We start from the raw sequence: 21,495 nt of genomic DNA, 5'->3' as shown, positions 1-21,495 counted from the left end.
CTGGGGTGTGCAGGGTGGGTCATAATGTTTTATTACATACTTAATGAAACTTTTTTGTTGAACAGATATTGGAGGTGGACACTGTGTATTGGGGAGGATGCAATCATTGGTCTGGATATGTACTATAGGGCACTGGTTCCCAACCTGGGGGTCCCGGCTTCCACTAGGAGGTGTAAGAATTGTTTTTGTTGTTGGATTCATTCATCATTTCTGTGAGGAAAACAAAAAAAATGTAAGGGTTGTTTTAAAAGTTTATAACAAGTACCTTAAAAACCTGTGTGCAGGTGTACGGAGGAGAACTGGTGTTGTTTTAAAAGCAAAGCGTGCTCACAGTAAATACTGATTTCATTTAGGAAAAAGGTTGGGAACCACTGCTGTAGAGGACAAAGCGCTTCTGACTCATGTTTCACTTTGTGTTAAGATACAAAACAATAAAAAACATGATCACAAGATGACAAAAAATTCAGCTAAAACAATTTTTTTTTATAAAAAGTGACAGCATTTCTTTTGAATAATCAGTTTATTAATGAATTTAAGGCCACTCTGGACTGTGCAGAAGAACTAACAAAGTCACATTGCCCTTGGTTGCTTCAGTACTACCCTGTGATCACTGCTTTCTGTGGTTGTTGAGCTTATCCACATCAGAACGGAGTCAAGTCAAATCAAACTCTAAATAGCTTTAAACAAAAACAAACAACAACAACAAAAAAAAACATGAAACATAAGGTCAAGTATTACACAGTAAATGATGGAGACTGTGCATTGTGACTTTGGGAATTTAAGCTTCCCTTGTATATTGTGGTCAAAATGCCCAACTCATATCCTCTAAATTTTACACAACAGTGAGGAGAGCTCTGCACAACAGATGGAAACTTCCATTTAAAGTCACAATAAGACAGTTTCCAGTTCACAACATAGACACTTCAGCATGCTTGATATTTTCTAAGAGGGCACTGATATGTATCATCTCCACATGGTGCTCAGTACATTCCCATACCCTTACTAACAGGTTCTTTACCATGCATATTTAGTCTTGATATAAAGATACGATTGTATTAGTGAAGTGTTTAAATACTAGTCTTGGATGTGCTGCTAAGGCCATAGGAGTTGGATATTAATTCACATCAAAATGATATTGCAGTATGTAGTCATCTATTCATGAAAATCACAGGCAACCACTCTCAGAGCTTATCTTGTCCACTTCAACAGACCGATACCACAATGATACGAAGATAAAAATAAGTTTCATTACAACATTTGTCAACACATCTACACTGACCCAAAAAAACAAACAAACAAAAAAAAAACCCTAATAGTCATCATGAACTATCCTCGTCCCTCCACTGAAAAACCTGTACAGGATTTAATCATCTGTTGGCTTTGTGAATTTTAGGGGAATCCGAATACATGATGGTTTCGAGACCATTTTAAACACAGAATGGAAAGAGGCTACAAATGTTGATAGAGAGAAATGATAGGCCTGTCCTTTCAGACAGAATCATACAGCTTTCCAGGAATCGTTCACAATTTGTGGAGTGCACTGTGTGCAACCACCCACACACACACATTTCCTGTTTATCATCACAGCTTTCCACATAGTCATCTTTGGTTTCAGCTCGTTTACCTACCAGTACAGCCACACTCATTGGGTAAAGGGATTTTATTTTATATCGTGTAAACAATCAAATCTGTCAACAGAGTGAAGAGGAGGGTGGACTGTCGACATGCAGTACAAGGGCACTACTAGTGGAGAGGACATTGCAGATCTTTCCATGTGATAACTTGTTAAAGAACAAGAGTCACAGACGGCGATTAGAACGTGTGAGGGGGTTTTTTGTATTTGAAATAGACATGAAAAGAATATAATGAGAAAAGATAGAGAATCACGGCATGTTTCCTTGTATCAAACTTACAACCTGCAAATATTGCTGAAGAGATCTTTATTTTCCTTTACATTTCTCAGACACGCTGTCATTTATCACATCTCCACCTGACCACAATGCCTTTAGACGTTACTTTGTGGGTTTTCAAATAACAGATATAGGAAAATTTCTTTTCAAATCACAAAATAGCATTTAATCCTTCAAGGATCAAAGTGAAGTACCAACATGATAACCACCACAACTGGTGCCACTGTATTTCCTTGGAACAGCGATTACAAAGATTAGTGTTATGCTTTGGGCTCAAGCTGAACTAACTTGTTTGTGTAGATAGATAAATTTGGCTACTTGGTTGCTTGAGCTTGAAACATCGACTAATCTACACTCACGGACCTGCACTGATCTGAGCCTGATGCAGAAGTGATATTTTTTGAGCACTTTCTGTATTTCAGCTCAAAAGGACAGAAGAGGGGACATACAATACAAAAAAAAAAAAAAAAAATAGCACATTATAAATATTTACTGCATGTAAAGTGTTGAGGGTGCAAGCCAGCATTCGAGTGACACATTTAGATATTGAGCTATATATGTATACTGTACATAATCCACATATATATATAAAAGTATATATATATATGCAAGACAGACTCCATTATGATGTGAATTACAAGCTCGTCTCAAGGCAGAGAACTGATCACTGTCATCAAAACCTGTTCTATTCGATAAAGGCAAATAAACAAAAACACACAAAAAGAAAATGCAATCAAAGGTTGTAGATATTGGATGATGTGCTGAAATACAAGGAAATGATTTGAAAGGCTCTGTTGAATTACTGCTGAGATGAACGCTACACTGAAGAACTGTATTTCAGCATTTGTGTACAGAACTAAAATATTGTCACTGTATAGCCCACTGATATTTCCACAGATATAACTTGGAAAACATAAGAAAGCTTTAGTCTATCTTTTGATAAACTGTAGAACAGCATCTGTATGAGAACCCTTTCTAAATCCGGCCCTGGGTATTTGCAGATGGATAGGATATGTATGCTGTTATGTTTGAAGCAGTAATAATAATAATAATAATAATCATAATAATACACAAATCTGTCAAGTTCCTTCATTCATTACTCGTTATAGCAGCTTCACACACTCAACTGGAAACAAAAATCGTCTCCTTGACTCATGTATTCATTGGCTTAGAGAAAAAAAAAAAAAAAGAGAGAGAGAGTCTGACTCTGTTGTGGCACAGTGTGACTGCTGGAAATTGCAGCTACTGCTCCATTAAAAACACAGTATTCTAAATTAAGTAAGGTACGAGTGAAAAGACAAAAATAAAGAACAAGATTCTAAGGCATCGCAAGGTTTAACCAGCGACCATGGCGCTGTAGATATATAAACTCACAGAGTCCAACTTTTACCCTTCACTCTTTGCTGTGGCTCCCTTGGAATAATAATCGTTGATGTCACAGGATCCAAGGTTGAGAGCCGTCATCTAGAGCAGGTTGAGAATTTCATGTCTATTGTTTTTTTATTTTCAGTAAATCAGGTGTTTTTAATCACCCAAATGACTGTCTCACTGTCACCGCAGGCAGAAGAGAATCTCTGGCTGAGTATGATGTTGATTCTCCGTAAAATAATTCTTCCACTAACACATGAAAAAGATTAAAATGAACAAAAAAAACCCCAGGCCACCAAGGAGAAAAAAACATCATCCTACAGCATGCACTGATAGGATTATCCCACCAAAGTAATGGCAGAGTGAAACACGATTAGGGATGTCTTAGGGTCGACTATTTCTCTGAGTGGCCCTCTTTGAGTTTGGTTGAGCCTTTCGCTGGTGCTCCGGCTGCAGGTTTTCCTGCAGCTTTGGCAGGAGGAGGTGGTGTTTTGGGGGCAGGATGTAGACCGGCCTCAGTGCCGATGTTGACAGTGATGTTGGTGTAGAGGGGCAGGTATTTCCGTGAGATTATCTCATAATCAGCTGTGTTCATTCCATCCAGCTTCCAGGTCTGACGCGTCTTGGCAAGCATGTTGAACCTTGAGACGGGAAACAAAACGAGAAGTTTTTCAACGATTACCTTTCACCCGTTGGTATACTGATACTCTAAGCTTAAGTGGCTTCTTCTGCATTGATAGCAACTGCAGAATAAGCTTACAAGTCTTACAACACCCAACATCATAACTGACATTAAAACGTGTAGTAAATAGAGAGAAATATTTAGACCAGGCTGTGTCAGCTCATGTCAAATACCTCTACAGTGAAGGAAAAAAGGGGAAATGAAAAGTGAAGCACATAGTGTGGACACAGCTAACGAGTAAATTCTGTCTGGGTGCTGGCTCATTTTGACCACTATCTTAAATATTTCCCCCTTGGTAAGCAACACTGTAAAAACACAGTAAATACTACAACTTCTATTTATTTACAGCTCTGCTGCACATTTTCCACATTAACCAAATGCACCGACTTGTTTACTGTACCTCTTTGGGTTCACATCATTTCCTTTGTCCAGCTTGTGTTTAATCATCTTGTAACGGCCCACTTTTAGTGATGGGCGAGTGATATACATCCCCGCCAGAGACACCCTGAGAAGACAGATAACACAGTCGGAATGTGGTTATTGTTCGATAGATGTTTAAAAGCACGATGTGTCGTTTTCTGCCACTAGGGGTCTCTCAATCAAAACAATAACAAAAGACGAAGTTTGGTGAGGTCGTGAAGTAGTGTGGGATCATGGGAGTTGTTGTCTTCATTATTAAACATTTGAACATTGTTGGAAACATTTGGGATAATGCAAGTACACAACTAAATAAAATATATAGCATAGGTCTAGTCATTTTTAGACATTTTAATGCGAATAGTTACATATTGGGCCTCAAAATCTTTACTTTGTGATCAACTGAGGGATGCTTTTGGTCAGTGTTAAATATCAGCGTCAAATTAGAGATCTACAAGAAGTATAACTTTTACACCAGGACTTCAGAGTTCAGTCATCATTCAGGCAGAGATTGATTACTGGAAACATTCATGTGTGATGGGGTATGGATGCAGTTTGTCCACAGATGAACCTTGACAGGAAAGCACATCGATTTTACACATAAAATTCAATTTTCAGTAGTACTGCTGCATATGCGGGAAAAAAAGTGGTATAAAGTCTTTTGTGGCTCCAGAGGGAGAATCAAAAGAATTTATACAAAGTCTGATAAACTGCCTCAATAGCTACAATGCCAGATGAGGATAAGGACTACAAGTGTGAAGATGAAAAAAAAAGATCTGAGGGTGTGTAGTTAGAAAGAAGTAAGGTTACTAGAGCTCCTCATCTCTACTTGAGGCTTGCAGCTCGAGGCTACATTAGCATCTGCTTGCACAACACGCACAAATCTCTGATAGAACTGTTTGCAGTCAGGTTGCAATGTGGGTAATGTAGGCGCCAGGATTTGACAAGGCAGAAGAATGTGAGTCTCTGGTTCTTTTTTTTTTTTTTACTGCCCATCACGAGTCTAGCAATGTTACACAAGTGCCTGATTTAATCAGTGGATAACTCTTTTAAGAGCAACTGGCCAAAATTATTCTCACCTGACTCCAATATCATCGTCCTCTCCACCCCAGCCCCAGTAGTTGTTGGGAAAGCCATTCATCTTAAGGTAGTGCAGTGGTGTCAAAGCTGACACTCCTCCGAAGTACATCTTGTACGGAAGCCTTGAGAGGATTGTAAAAGGAGGTATTACAAAAACTGTGGGACATAGGATGTGTAATGTGTCTGTCTGTGAAGAGTAAATTCTTTAATGGACGTACTTGTAGCCAAACTTGTCCATGGCGATGGCTGCATGTTTGGGGTTGGAGTCGCAAACGTATGTGTTGCGATCGTCCTCCGGAATGAGGTCCACATCATGGAAAAAGAGACAGTCCCAGTCTTCCTCCTTCATGGCCTCTCGGAAACCCACATTCATCAGCTTGGCCCTGTTAAAAGTGTAGTTTCCAGCCTGCAGAGTAAACAGACACTGTGTAAAAAAAATGACAACCTAAATCCATGTCTTTTAACTGCATTTAATCAAGCACTTTAATCAAGTGAGAACTTTACTCATAAAAGGGGTCAGCATATATAATATGATAGGGGAAAAATATTACAATAATCTACAGGTTATTGTGGTGGTATTGTGGTTATTCCTGCAGGTTATGGTTTTTCAGTCAACAAAAATCCAATGATATGATTACAACAACCTACAGTAAATGATAAATACAGATGTACTGTTCATCCCTACCACAATGTTACTGTTGCATCATATTTTTCAAACCTTATTCATATGTTAATTTTTCTGTTTCATCCTAAAATAAAATGTGGCACATCATCTGATTCATTGTGAATCAACCTACTAGATTTATTTCGAGGTACCCACAAAGCAGAGACAAGACAAATTATACAAATAAGATCCCACAATATGACTCTGCGATGACAAATCCAGCTCGAGAAGTGATAATAAAGTGCAGAGGAGTAAACATCAATGAACTGTTACAAGCAGCTAAGGAGATTAAACCCTCTAAACCACTTTGGCATTCTCAGCCTCTGACATGCTTGTTCAGTAACAGCACACTAGAGGGCAGTCTTCATCTAGCCTGAACTGTAGTGAATGCTACACTAAAGGGGTTCATTGATATTGTTAGTTCACAAAATAATAATAATATATAACCAAAACTAAACAGTGGAAATGTAAAATCCCTCATTCGCCCTTTGAATCTTCCTTTAGTGTACAGTATATGATTTGTTTGTGTGTGTCTTTCACCTGATGAATGACATAAATCCCATAGTTAAGCTGTTGCCGCTGCAGAAAAGGGTGTATGTAGTAGAGTAGGAACTTAAGGTGATGTTCTCTGTGTCTGTGGGGAATGATGATGGCGGTCCGATGCCTAGCCTCACAGTCCGGTGGTCTGTAGCGTCCTCCGCGCACCACGAGTGGATTTTTCCTCTGAACCTCTGCTAGAGTGAGCCCTGATGGAAAGCTGACATGGATCGGCCCACCTGTGAAGAGAAATTGGTGTGCTGTCATTACCAGTGAGACGGAAAAAAAAGGATGAGTTTAATGGAGTGAAGGCAAATAATGTGGTTAGAGTATGACAATCCATGATTTGAATGTGATGTCACCATTTAAAACACTCAAACACGCTGAACTGAGAAAAATCTTGATACCAGCACAGAGTCGGATGTCTTTCAAATGTATCAATAGCAGTTCTGGCATGTGTTCTTTGTTTAAATTTAAGTAGCATAGACAAGTATATTTGAGTATGCAAATGAGTAAAGTGCTTCCTGCTCGTCTCTGTGGAAATAACCACAAAATATAATTTATTACAGATTTTTTATGCTTAGATTTTGCTCAGATGCTTAAATCTACAGTTCTAACTTTGAGATCTGAGCGTCTATGATGTGTGGTGCAGTGCACGCAGTCACAGTATACTGTCAAAATATATCAGTTTACAAAACAGATTTTTTTTTTCTCCACAGCACAGCAGCTGATGATGTGAAAACAGGCTACATGTGAACACATAGTCTCTATCTAGCTAACTAAGTATGATGACTATGATGAGTATTGTGAACGCAGGCCAAGCAACCTTGTAATGACAGAAAAATTCAAACATACGTTGCCCAAAATTTGACTCTAATATTCTAACCTGACCTGTTTGGACTGTTGCGGTACAAGAATACCAGTCATTCTCCCCTCGTAATACCTCAATGACCTTTTTCCATTATGTTTTCTTGAAAAGTAGCCCATGGCCTCTGGCTCAGTTATCAGCGTGTAGTTTTAAATTACTGGCAATGATGTGGGAACAAAGAGGCAGAGGGCAGAGCCCGGAAAGCAGTAAACTAAGCCTGCTTTGAGAGTGCATTATAGTTAGGATATACTGAATAAACATTAAGCAGGACCAGGATGTCTAGGTAATGTGTAACAAGTGTGTGGCAAGGAACAGACAAATAGAGGATATGTAACAATGTGTATATACATTGTGTCCTGTGTGAGGAGAAGCTGGTTCCTGATGTATTTTTTCTTGTAAATTAGCATTTGAAAAATGTATTTTAAATGACAACCTTGGTCCTTATTTCATTGCTGTTACTAAATCAGAAATAGTGGTGGATGAAACTCTCCTAGCAGCAATCACATTCTCATAAAATCCCAGTAGCGTCAAAGCTTCAGTACTGCTGGACACTCAAGTGAGTCATTCACTAACAGACACTTACTGTGTTAAAAAAAAAAAAAAAAAAAAAAAAAAGACAATGTAATCCATGCCTGTGACTCAACACAACAGCTGTTGCACAATTTCTAGAGAAGGCACTTAAGTTACATATCTCCACCTTAAACAAGAAAAACCTTTACAATCAACAATCAGCTGTTCAATTGCGACACGATGTTGGCTGAAAGAAAGATACTTAATGTACAAGGAAACACTGAGCTATCAGTAAATCAGACAATAAAGTGAAGGGACAAGATCAAGGAGCAACAACAAGGTGCAATAAGGAAGGTGTGCTTGTTCATAAATCAGTGCTGTCTTCAGAGATTAAGTACAGAAGAGGTACTACAGATGAACACAGAAAGCAGTGAGACAGCTCACCTATCAAAGGGGACGTCTTAGGGCAGAAGGGCATGGCGTCTCCATGGTTATGAGCTTTGGGTAAGTGGGAGAGGTTGGCATATACATCCCCTCCGGTGATGCCGGCTATTGTATGGTTCCGATTTGACAAACCAGTGGTGTCAGGCTTACGGAAGATGCGGATGAAGTAGGTGACCCTCTTCTGGTAGCCCTCTCGTGACAGCAGCGCCATGACCACCAGCTGGATGCCCAGGAACATGAAAAGGTAGCGCCATTTGGACTGGAAACTGACCATGGCGAAGGCTCTGCGTTGTCAAAGCAACGAAGGTCTTGAGGAGGTTGTGCAAAAAGTCACGCTGGTCTTGGGCGACCTGACTTTTAAGTGATTTAATGCTGGGGCTGTGGAAGCTCTCCACAAGTAGAAACAAAAGTCAGGAAGGTGATGATTGTCAACTGTGTGTTTGTTGGAGGCTTGTGTCGTGTCAAATATGCTATGTGCCCTCTCTAAAATATGGCATTCATAACAGTCACTGAATGCGATTCATGTATGGAGAGTTATATACAACAATCTATGGCAATATGAAGTTTGAATATGGAGGAAGTAAAAAAATAGTCAAAAGTAACACAAAAAGGCACTTTTGGTAGGTTATCAATCAAAGAGACCACCAAGGAGAGGGCAAATAGAAAAATATTCAAAACCAAGAAAAAAAAAAAAAGTCTTGTTTACTTTTTTCTATTTCACTGCATTCCTTGGTGCAGGTAAGTATGTGGCAAATATCTCCAAAGTTGACTGTTGGTCCAATTTTTGATTAGCGTGGGGTGGTAATGCCAGTCCCACATCATGTTGTTTCACCCCCCAATGAATTCCATTTGTTTCCCTGCGAAGCTCATTCTCCTCCGGTCAAATAAATGGCAACGTCAGTGTCCCTCACTCTCCCTCTCTCTTTCTCTCTTTGTGAGCTTTATGCTGCCTTCTGTTCTCCCTCGTGTACTCTCCTGAGAGAGGCCTCTGCAACAACAACAGCCGCCATGACAAAAGGGAGCATATGCAGCCGTATAGGCCCTATACTTTACAGAGGATTACACAGCTTTCATTAACTCACTGCCTGACTGGCTGGCGAAACAGGGGGTGTGTACCATGAGCAGCGTGGGAGGAGTGGTCAGAGGGTTGGATGTGTGTGTGTGTGTGTGTGTGTGACTGTATATTTGTTAGGGGGTGTGGGGGGTGGGGGGTTTCAGCGGAAAGTCAGGCTGAGAGAAAAAGAAATGGGGGAGGAGGAAAAGGAGGAGGAGGGAGAGCTTTGATGCCCACAGCTATTGTCCCATAATGATGAAATCCACAGTTATGAGACACCTAAAGCGGCTTCCTGGGCTGACAGCCACTGGTCTCACTGGATGGACAGGAACCGGACCAATCGCTCCAGCGCCGCTCTGAAAGAGAACACATAGAAGAGGAGGAGGGACAGTTATATTGACTGACACCCGTTGGCCCAAACTGTTGACATCAGCGATTTTGTGCTTACAGCAGAATGTTTTTTTCCCATACAAACAATGACTAATTGTGTGCAATACAGGCCCAACAAATGGATTGTGTTTGTTTACACGGAGACCCAACAGCACAGTTGGATAGCCTCGACTACTCAGACACAGCGTGAGCTCCAGTGCAGATGCCTCCCCATAGAGAGGCCTGCTGCCCAAAGTGGATGGCAGACGGGATGCCGTGTACTGCCGTGTGGATCAAACTTCCTAATTCTACAGCCAACAAACTCAATGGCCCTGTTTTTGCATTTGCATTGCAATGGCCCTGTTTTGCATTAGGTCGCTGAAATATTGTGTTTTCTGACCTTGTATAACTCCTAACCCTGCTCTGGTGCTGTCTGCTGCTGTAGCCAACACATTCTTAGTCACAAATCAATTAGTGCTTGTTAAAGTAGCCAGCCTCAGACCACTAATCCTAATCCCACTGAATGCTATGAGCCTGGTGGAGAGACAGAGAAAAAAAACTAGAGAGCAGCTGGCAACCTCACGCCTACAAAGAATACCATTACTGATTTCACAATTGTTTTCATCATCAATTAATCTGTCCATTATTTTCTTGGTTTATCGATTAGTTGTTTGGTCCATAAAATGTCACAAAGCAGTAAAAAATGCCGATCATTATTTCCTAAAGCCCAAGGTGACGTCCTCAAATGTCTTCTTTTGTCCCAGCCAACAGTCCACAATCCAAAGACACTCAGTTTAGTGTCGTTAGAGACTAAAGAAACCAGAAAATATTCACATTTGAGAAGCTGGAATCAGAGAATTTGGAAATTTTCTTCTTAAAAAAATGACTCGATTATCAAAATAGATGCCAATTAATTTAAGAGTTCGCAACTAATCAATTAATCAACTAAACCTTGCTGCTCTGTTTTATAGTACATTATACCATATTATGTTAAAATTTAGTTTTTAAGGAGGCAGCTCTTCAATGCACTTCAGTGTTTTATATTTCATACCCAAACTTTTTGTTCAAGTCTGTTGCTTTGAATGAAAGGTCTAAAAACATAATAGTACTGCAACATCTCACACTGCACTTAAGACTTAAAAACTGATGTCATACAAGCCTATGCCATCTCTGTACCGAAAGACGACTTTTTTCCCCCCGAACAGTTTTTGTTATTTTGCCTGGCTGTGCTTTTAAAAAATATTTCAAGAAATGACAGAGATCAATTGTTGCCCGTAACGCAGGCATTTCCCCGCCTGTTAAGTTCACGCCTGCTGAATCATCAGCATGATATTGACATCTTCTTCCCAAGTTTCCTCAGTGAAGATGGCGTGTAAGAATTTAAATGTTATCATAACAGACAGAAAATAAGTTAAATCTACAACCAAGGTGGCAAGAAAAGAAAAATGTCCTTTAACTGTGTAAACTACAACTGAAACATACAGCCTACTTGATCCACTATACAGATATATTGATGACATCGGACAAACTCGTGCTTGCTGAACTGTATTGTTCATGTATTTCTTTTTGGTACACAGACAGCTGACTGACAGGATTTTCCATTCAAGGACAATAAAGGTTTTTCCCTAAGGGGAACATGTGGATCAAAAGGAGAGGAAATGCTATGCAGAGGATTTTCATCTTCAAGAGGAAATGTGAGCAGATGGCAGATTGACCCATCTCACTTTGCCTGGCCCCTTTAATAACGCCATAGATTATGGATATGGTTTATAAAGATCATGCCATTAAGACTCTGGTTAATCCCACAGGAGGGGAATCCAGCTCCGTCACTCAAGAGATGTGGAGCACAAAAACAAGCGACTGGGAAAATTGCAAAGACTTACTAACTGGTTCATGCCTTTTCTCGCTCACTAGCTGATTATAAATGATTAAACATCTCAGGTTTTCAAGGACAAAACATAGCTGATAAGATCCAATGTGTTGGGCAAGTTTGAGCTGCTACATGACTAAGTATCATGCATTAGGCAATCCCCCAGAGAATGAACTGAAACTTTCTAAGATACACCCTTCCTATTCAACCATTTACCAGTAACACATTCATTTGTAACAGGATATATGAATCTCTTTACAAGGGGTGCAAAGTCTACGTTTCACTAGTGCTTGAGGACCATATTCTTCTTGAGCTGGCTTATAACAGTGAGAGAATCTGGCAGCAGGCACCTCCTTCAACAAAGCTTAGGCACCGACTTAACACGCATACAAGACTGAGACCCAGCGACTTGATTTAGACAAATCTGTCTGTGCTAGCTAAAAGGCTGAGGATGAGGAGCAAACCAAAGAAAGAAAAGGACAAAGCAAACTAAGAGGAGCTCGAGGGGGAGAGGGAGAGCAGCCAACAGTCTGGTTACACTATGTGCTTTTGACTTCATTATCTCTCCTGCACGGATATCCTTCCTTTCTACATTTAGAATTTTAAAAAGGCAGGTTTGGCATGACATTACATACTGCTGCACACCAATGCAAGTCTGTTCTGGTCTTCTTACCAGCACCTCCTCTCTTCTCTCCCTCTCTTTTTTTTGCTGCTATACTATGCAATGTGTGCTTTAAACAATAATGGCACATAACATCCAACAAATGGGACATTTTCTTTCTGCCCATGGGGCATTAATATTACATGCATATGTATGTCCACATGCATGCTTGCATACACATGAATGAATGCAAGAGGAGCCAAGAAGGCTGACACGGGGGTCGGAATGAAGAGCAGACTAGAAAATAAAAGGGGAAGGGGGGGGGTGGGTGTAGGAGTATGGGAGTTATATATTTAGATCATCATCTAGGGACTAAGGCTTACGGTCAGCACTGTTGTTCTGATCTCAAAGGGACAGCATAGCACACACGCACAGCCCACTGACAGCCATAAACCAGCAGCCAGTGGGGGTCTCCACAGAGGCTGTTTACCTAACCAGACATTTATACAGAGTCTCTAATGGCCCTGGTCACTTTTCTACTCTGTTCTCTCCAACTGTCAGATAGTCATCCCCTGAACTAAACTTCACAGCAGCATTTATGCACAAATCAGTTTCAGCAGCAAGAGCCTCTTTTTTTTTTTTTTAACCTTTTGTGGGTTTTTTTAAAATTGGTAGTATCTGATCCAGAAATTCCAGGCCCAGCTGGTTTGCATCAAATAAGCAGAGCACAGAATAGAGATGTGGTACATCCCTGTTTCAGTACACAATGCTATGTGTACTAGTGTGTGGCTCTAGGCTTGGAACATCTCAGTCTATAAGCAGTGTGAGCTTTCTGGGGTGTCACCATATATACTTCAGTTTACACTTTAAAAACTGCAACAGGTTTTAGATTTCTGCCTATGAATACACTTCTCCCCAAAGGATAGAGACTACTATTGTCTGCTGGTCTGCTACATGTCACTGCAACAAAGGAAAATGGAAGCTATTGTATAAGCATCGGGTATTTACTTCTTAGGCAGTTCTGTGAAGCAAAAAGAGGGCTAAATTATTACGTAGATACTGACGAGAAAAATATATGCTGAGCACAACTGTTGAGCATTTCTACAAAAGGGAGATGAAAAGAGAGCTGATGGAAAAGCTTGCCACAAAACCTTGACTAACTTGCACTGTCTGGTTAAAGACCTTCACCTCATAACACCGCTGAAGCACGTAGCAAGGCATTAGAGGATAAGCCTTTCACATCTGCCTGAGTGTGTCATCACTTCTATATGTTCAAGCCTACCGAGGATGAGCGAGCGCTCTTCAGTCTTAAATGTTTGACCCTCATGTTAAATCTACTAAAACCTACTGCAGTTAATGGGGTGAAAGTTCATGAAATTCCACTTTCTTTTGCGCAAGGATTCACTTTAAGCTCTCACTCAGGGATATAGCTTGACTTGAGCATGCTGTAAGGCAATTTCGACAAGGATGTCTGCCTTGTTATCCACTGAAATCATGTATTTAAACACGTACAATAGGTCAAGGTATTTGCCCTATTTATCTAGCAATGAAATAAAAAAGAAGCTGGCATTAAAGATGACAATAATAGATGTCAGTAAGAGAGATTATAGAAATTTATTGTCCTCCAGCTCTCTGTCAGCGATAGGAAGACTACATGGCAGAGAAACAAATGTCCTTCCAAAATCAACGTGCAGGTCTGCAGAACATTTATTGGCATGCTATTGTTAAAGTCTGTGGATGTCTCGTCTACATTTCTACAGCACCCACATGCTGTATGATTACACTTGCGTATATATCCGGTTGCTTTTACTGTATATTCCAGTCAGACAACTGCAACTGATTTTATTCATGTGCATCTGCCACCAGAGGAGAACTAATCAGTAAAATGAGGTTAGATGGAATGGAAATGTGTACTCTAATGATCTGGAATAATGTCCAGATCTGTGGCTACTTAAAGAGTGGAGAGGAAAAAAAAAAAAAAAAAAAAAAAACAGGGGTGGAACAGAACTGTGGCCTGTTAACTGGATTGAATTGCCATTTTCCAAATAAAAAAGGAGATGTGGGAGGCAATTCAATGGTTTTTAATGCTTTAATGCCTTTTAAAAGACCTTTTTAAAAGACCTTGACAGAGAAAATTTAATATCCTTTCCAGAGCAAAACAAACGCACATTAGGGCTGAGGTTCATGTTTGAAATCAATTTCACAATATTAGTAGGGATATTTTTCTGGATAATTTTGTATGTCCATATAACAATCATATGTAAAAATCACATAGAGTAATCAAATTAATGGCAAATGCAATGAATTGTGTCCCACTGTTATGCTTTATATTGGATAAAACTATTTATGTTAAAGCATTTTAATTTAAAATTTAACTTTTAACTACAATTTGCTTGGAATTGTTCATTTTGACAACACTGTAAAACAATAAGGCTGTTGTGGTTGCAACTACAGAGTCAGTTGCAGTTCATTCCCCCCTGATTAAGACACACGTGACAGCATATCTACCTTTCATTCTCTTTATGTCTATTCAACTTGTAAACTCCAGTTAAGCGGTCACCAAATTACAAGTCCGCTCCTCTCCTTCATGTTGTGTTGGGGGCTCCACACAACAAACATTATTATCAAGTTTCTAGCAACTATCAGAAATAACAGAGGGCTTTGTGTCTCCTCTGAATCCCCCTGGCCAACTGTCTTTATCTGAGCATCATCCATACTGTTTTGTGTACTTCTTTAATCCTGTTACCTTGGTGAGAGCAGGCAGCCTGTGGAGAACCAATCGAAAAATTACCAGAAAAAAAAAAAAAAAAGCTGAACTGGAGTGAGTTGCGACCATATTCTAATTAGTGAATCCTGTGGGGAGATATTTCTCATGTAAGTAAGCATCACCTCAAAATTTAAGACCTACCATAATTAAAAAATAAGCCTTTTTAAGACATTTTATGACCTTAAATTCCAAAAATCTTATTTAAGACTTTTTTTAAGAATCTGCAGGCACCCTGTTTATTGGATGAAACAGCATGTGCAGCTGATTTTCACTGTTTACAAAGTGTATGCGTAAAACCATGTGTTATTTCTTGAGCTGGATCCACTTCAAGTCCTGCTTGGAGTCCATGGAGTAAATGGGAATGTGTGGTAGTACAGGATCTACTATTTAGTCTACAGAGGAGCAATTTGTCAGTATGCACGCACTGTTAAGGGTGAGACAGGTTAAGTGCTAACTAATGATTATTTTCATTATTCTCAATTAATCGATAAGTCTTTTGGTCGATAAAAATGTCAAAAAAATAATGAAAAATGCTGTTTCCAAAAGCCAAAGCTGACATCTTCAATCAATTATAAAAAAAATAGCTGGCTATTTATTATCTGTCAATCAATCAACTAATTGCTTGTAACAACAATTGATTAGTGGTAGTTTGCTTTCTATTGACCTCTAAACAACGGCTGAACAAGATAGTTGACATTATTCATCAGGTCGGCTGAAACACTTGTCAGGAGTTGTATTTTTTCTGGGCTATGGTTTATTACAGTTGTGTTGTACTGGACGGTATTATATTTATATTTTGTCCACTTCTCTTATACATAGAGGCAGAAACAAAATATTGTCGACTATTAGAAACAGATGTGTAAACCTTACAGCTGGCCTCTGTTTTATGGAAAATCAAGTCGGAAAACGAGATCATCCAGACAAATAGTGAAGAAAGAGGAAGAGAGCAGAGACAACATGCAAAGGGGAGGAAAATGTGTTTTTGAAAAGTGAATATTCACCAAGTATGTAAAAATAAAAGGGAAAATTTGTAGCTCTTGATGGGTTTGTTTCTTTGTTTTTAAGTAGCTCTCATGCCAAAACAGGTTGGAGCTACCTGATGTTAGATTAAGTCAAACAAAAATGTAAAAACTAATATATTTTAACAAAAATCTTGTATATAAATTTGACTAAATTTACTACTAAATTAACTGTAGTATTTATTCATTAATCAAAAAGTCAGTGATCCTAAACAAAACCTTATTTCGGTATGACAATGCACCAGATCTTGAGGCGTCCTGGTGGCCTAATGGTTAAGAAGCATACCACGTAACCCCAACCTCCACAGTTTGACATGTTGCATGCCGTACCCGTCTCTCCCCCCATCTTTCTGTTCTTACACTGTTACACTGTTCTTACACTGTCTGTCAATTAAAAGGCAAAAAGCACCAGCCCCCCCCAAAAAAAATTCACCAGATCCACACAGTTATCAATGAGCAATTTTACAAAACAAATTTGCAGGGAAAGGTTCCTGCTCACTAACTTCTCACTATTTACATCACTGATGAGACCCTTTCTGTGCCAGGCAGTATTGTGTGGGCTGTTGTTGGTTCATTGTGACCTCAGATGATTTGAACAAACTAACAGGTTCTTTCAGAAACATGCTTGGCATCCCATTGGCCTCAGGGCAGAGCTGTAGTACAAAGTCTGGCATCAAAGCAACAATATATTTCCCCTGGAGGTTTAGCCTTGGCCTCAGTGTGCTTTTTTACTGGCAAACATTCTGCTCGACAATCAGTATTATCTCTCCACAATAAAATTTGCTGCCGAGAAACTACCACATTAACAACGTGTAAATATCTAGAGCTACGACTAGCTATCGTTTTCATTATCGATTAACCTGCTGATTTGTTGAACTGTCAAAACATAGTGAAAAACTCCCACCACAACTTACAAAAGCCCAAGTGACTTCAAATTGCTTGTTTTATCTGACCAACAGTCCAAAACCGAAAGATATTTTGTTTTCTACTATATATGACAAAGCAGCAAATCTTAATATTTATAAAAAAGTCTAAGGATAGAATGTGCTGTATGTTGTAAAGACTGACTGGTTATACATTGACTTGACTACAGTTACCGTAGGTCACAAGATAAAATCATTTCCTTACAACCTTGTCATGGTGAGTTTCGTTTCACACAGCAATAAAAGTGGTTAATAATACAATTATGTTGTCGTTTCCTCATTCATTAGAAACAATGGTATCTCTCTAGATTACATGGTTAAAGTTTTTACATTGGGTTCAACATTTAAATGGACACGTCAGACAAGGGCGTTGGCTGTAAACCAGTACAGTGAGGACCTGTAAGTGTAAGCTAATAAACAGGAGTAGTTCAGCTGGTTTTGGGAATTGGCATTTAATACTACAAATAGGAGAGAAACTTATCTGGGTGACAGATGTGGCCAGCAGACTACAAACAGCTCTTACACAACGGCATCATTTTTCTTACATCGGACAGATACTCTTTATACAACCCACTAACAGCCCTTCAGACACAACAGACTCTAAAAACATTATTCAGATTCTGTATACGCAAGCAGGCCTTTGCTCTCAAGCACCAACCACGCAAGACCAGGCAATGAAATAATGTGCACACATGCCCTGAGAAAAGGGGTGTCTGCATAACAACACGTGCCAGCGTCCTTGTCATGGCAACCCATCCTGAGCCCTGGCCATTCATTGCGGGTGCAGCTGGTACATGTCTCTAAGGCTGTTCCCTCGAGTCCGACTCCGCTGGGACAGACTGCTGAAGAGAGGGAGGGGGGAAAAAACACATCATCATCCTCCTTCCTCCCACTTTTTCATCTCATCTTTCTTGCCTTTGGTTTGCACATGCAGTTTCCATAGTGCGGTGCGCACCTCCCGCTATAACCAACCCATCGGGGACCTTCACTTATCCAGAGGGTTGCAAACTTAGCGATGACAACCATGGAGATGAGGAAACCCCCAGGTGGCCAGAAAATCCACAACAAAACTGGAGCAACAAGTTCCAGAAGAAACGAGAGTAAACACCACGAGCAACAACTTGTAACATTTAGCCTATTCAAACTAAATAATCCTGCAAAAACCTGAGACTGACCAGACCCAAGGTGACTCTGCCAACAGTTGCTCCATGAGAATATCTAATGCAGAAAGATAATACAGAACAAACCCCCCATGTCAAAATCATATCTGATAGTCTGACACATAAAGCCCTGATTGAGGAACAAAACCCATGTTTAATGGAACTGCATTTCAAGCTTGAAATCATATTGACAAAATCATGTATCATGTTATTTTTAACTCTGTGCCTAGAATGTGACAATACGCCGGATCTTTCTATAAAGGATGTCATACAGCTTTTAGTTTGATCTCCAGTAAGCTGGCGTGGGTGCTGTGGTCTGTCAGGGTAAAAAAGATTAGTCATGCAGATATGATGTTCAAGCAGGTACATGAGGAGCCTGCATTATTCTGTGGACAGAAAACTGATCAATTCCAGTTCTCATAACTTATTGTTCCATTTATCTAGTAAAAAAAAAACATCAATCATTACCTGATGATAGCACACAAACGCTAAGAAATGTTCTTATTGTTTTATATCATTGGTATATTGAATAGTCTTATTTTTGCTGCTGTTAATATAAATTTCACCATTTTAAGGCATCAGTTTAGGTTCTAGTACCATGTCATTGTCGTTTGACATTACTGTTGTTGTTTTACACTATATAACTTATGGTTCAGAAAAACCTAAACTGGTGCTGAAGACTTTATCTGTTACAGCAAAGTGTAAACTGATAATATAACCATGTAATGATTTAAAAAAAAACTTGATATCACCCTGACACAGGAAGATAGTATTGCAACAACTGTCCTTATCTTTATTTCAACAACTTGCAAAAGCTGCCTATGTTTATGCAAGGAGGGGAACCATTTACTTTGGCAAGTAACAGTGACAGGAAACGCGTAGACGCCATTGGTAGAGACTGTCCATTGATAAACAAAGATGGTAGTTAATGTACAGTTTTAAAATGGGCAGAAAGATTTGACTTTATAACTATGCTCATGGTACTTAGGCTGATAAGGATGACTAGTTATTATGTACAATTGTTATTTTTTTTCCTCAATAAATATATTTTTAAAGATGTTTACTGGTAAAAATTAATTTATATCATGGAAGCAGAGTACAGTTTACATCCATACCTTGTTAGAGTCCTATTTTTAAATACAGACGTAAACCAATGAGTTGCTTGAAAGATTGCGTGTGTGTGGTGTTCAAGTTTCTGACACATAAAGTCTCGCTGATAAAGTTACACGTAAGGAGAGGAGGGCTGGGTTTGCAGACTGCATCATCCTGACCATACTGTGACCCTGAGACAACCCAACAAAGATATCATCCCAGCTGTCAACAGATAAAGCTACTGGTACATCTTTCTTGTGGAAAATGAAAGGATGGTCCCTCAATCTGTCCCCCTGCTCTGGTCCTCTCATAACGTACTTTTAAGTATGGACTCAATCAATCTGACAGGTCGAGGGGGGGGAGGGGGCTGCCACGCACAGCCTTTTGTTCTGCTGAGAAGGATATACATGAGAATATTGGTGAAAGAATATAGCCTATGCAACCAGTTTCGACTCCAAGTTCAGCGATTGTAGCTAGAAAGTGGCATGAAATGGCGCAATCGTTGAATAACCGGAGTATTTTCAACACTCCGTGAACATGGAGCCAGCTTTGGCTAATTCAAGCCTCTCATGTATAACGTTAGTTAACGTTTACCTAACTATCTCTTATTAAACCGAGTTGCTTGCCAATTCTTATTGTCGAGGAAGTCTTCCCAAACATTTTGTTCCTGTCGTCGTTGTGATTTTAGCAGCGGCACAGAAGTAGTTGAGAGGCAGGCAAACTTTCATGTGCTTAGTTAACTAGCGTTAACTAAGTTAAGCAAGGTAAACTGAGCTCCCGTTAACACTAACTAAATTAGCTTAGATATTGTCGGTTGTGTAGCAAGTAAACTTCAGAGCTGTCTTATATAGAACAGTGTTAAATTAAAACTATATTCCCTTGATCTTTTTATGGTGTAAGCAGATCAACATTCAAACAGTGTTTTACATCGAGGTGGGTTTTATTTAAAAGTGGAGCTCACGTTAACTGTTAACTAACGCTAATCAACTGTTGTGTAGTTATCTGACGTAAACATGTTAACCCAAGGCGAGAGATAATCAACCACACTTTTAAACCCATAATCCTGTAAACACAACAGAGAACTCAACCTCCAAGTACAACTGATCCTCTCCAGCTGTGACAAGAAAGACAAGCCGAGCCGAGCCGAGCTGAGCTGAGTTGAGCCGAGCTGAGCTAACCGCTGCGGGTTAACTGCCGCCTGACGTTAGTTAGCTGGCTAGCAAGCTAGCAGACACACACCAGCACGCACGGTGCTACTGTTTCACTATCGGTCGACAACAATATAGCGTTATTTGACAGTTCCATTCTTACCTAGAGACGCTGTTTTTATCCCTCGGCTGGTTATTTAGGTGTTAACCGTCGATATCCCCTACAACACCCTCCCTCCTCCGTATTTCCGATATGTTTTGAAGTTGATGCTGCGTGGACGCGGTGTGGTGCGGGAGTCACAGATCGACTGAGCAGCTCCGCTCGGTGTCGCACAGTACTTCTCCTCCCCCTTCACTGAAACCCCAAATGACACGGTGTGGCGATGTGTATACAGGGCACTAGTTCCTCATTTATGAGAAATTGGTAGTAGTGAAGATGCAGTGCTTTCAGTTGCCATTTCAGGAGTACAGCTATGACAGTATAGTACAATGTAATCAGTAGCAAAATCACCGCATTTAAAGGGACTTAAGTGCACAATGTTCTAGGCTTATCTACTACTTTTTATTAAACGATTTACGTGTACAATGTTTTACAAAGGTTAAAAACAAAGCAAACACTCTTTAAATAACAAAACCAGTCCTAAAAATGAGGAAATTAACAGTGAAAGGAAGTCATAGATGAGGTTAAAATGAGCTGTATGAGTCGATTCGAGTTTGGCTTTAAAAGTGGCGAAAATGAGGACTTGTTAGCTCTTCAGGCCTGCCCGAAGACCCAAGACTTAAAGGATAGGTTCAGGATTTTTCATATCTGTCTTAGAACAACAGTCAGGTGGCCAAATGAACATTGAAAGAGGTTTTCCTCCTGATCATACGAGCTATTAAGAGATCCCCTTCAAATGCGCTTTTAATGTAAATGATGGGGGCCAAAATCCACACAGCGTGTGTCCACACAGTCACGGAAGCTTTTATAAGGCTTTAGCAGTCTGAGTTAGTCATATCAATCTTTTTAGCA

General features: G+C 39.8%; 1 protein-coding gene across 2 annotated transcripts; it reads right to left on the bottom strand.

Moving 5' to 3' along the window:
* Window positions 1-501: 501 nt before the first annotated feature.
* si:dkey-199f5.8 (beta-1,4-galactosyltransferase 3) lies at window positions 502-20,935 on the bottom strand. 2 transcript variants are annotated; one of them, XM_042424170.1, is made up of 7 exons: window positions 20,647-20,935; window positions 8,481-9,890; window positions 6,662-6,897; window positions 5,676-5,863; window positions 5,457-5,579; window positions 4,361-4,465; window positions 502-3,919 (listed from the first exon to the last, which is right to left on the bottom strand). In XM_042424170.1, exons 2-7 carry the CDS (start codon window positions 8,752-8,754, stop codon window positions 3,673-3,675), a joined length of 1,173 nt encoding a protein of 390 aa, XP_042280104.1. In that variant the 5' UTR covers window positions 8,755-9,890; window positions 20,647-20,935; the 3' UTR covers window positions 502-3,672. The 2 variants fall into 2 exon arrangements, with proteins under 2 accessions (XP_042280104.1, XP_042280105.1); XM_042424171.1 differs by lacking the exon at window positions 20,647-20,935 and adding an exon at window positions 20,424-20,506.
* Between the last annotated feature and the right edge of the window lie 560 nt (window positions 20,936-21,495).

Source organism: Thunnus maccoyii, chromosome 10 (genome assembly GCF_910596095.1).
Source record: "Thunnus maccoyii chromosome 10, fThuMac1.1, whole genome shotgun sequence".
In the NCBI taxonomy this organism is placed as follows: Eukaryota; Metazoa; Chordata; class Actinopteri; order Scombriformes; family Scombridae; genus Thunnus; species Thunnus maccoyii.
The sequence above is the reverse complement of the archived record's forward strand: the minus strand, read 5'-3'. Positions and strand labels throughout refer to the sequence as shown.

What these genes read in the sequence shown, in the direction of transcription:
- si:dkey-199f5.8 (XM_042424170.1), bottom strand. Translation starts at nt 8,754, where the DNA reads ATGGTCAGTTTCCAGTCCAAATGGCGCTACCTTTTCATGTTCCTGGGC. An exon ending in ATGGACAAGTTTGGCTACAA is followed by an intron (nt 5,580 to 5,675) that starts GTACGTCCATTA and finishes AATCCTCTCAAG; the next exon opens with GCTTCCGTACAAGATGTACT. An exon ending in AATGATGTGAACCCAAAGAG is followed by an intron (nt 3,920 to 4,360) that starts GTACAGTAAACA and finishes TCCCGTCTCAAG; the next exon opens with GTTCAACATGCTTGCCAAGA.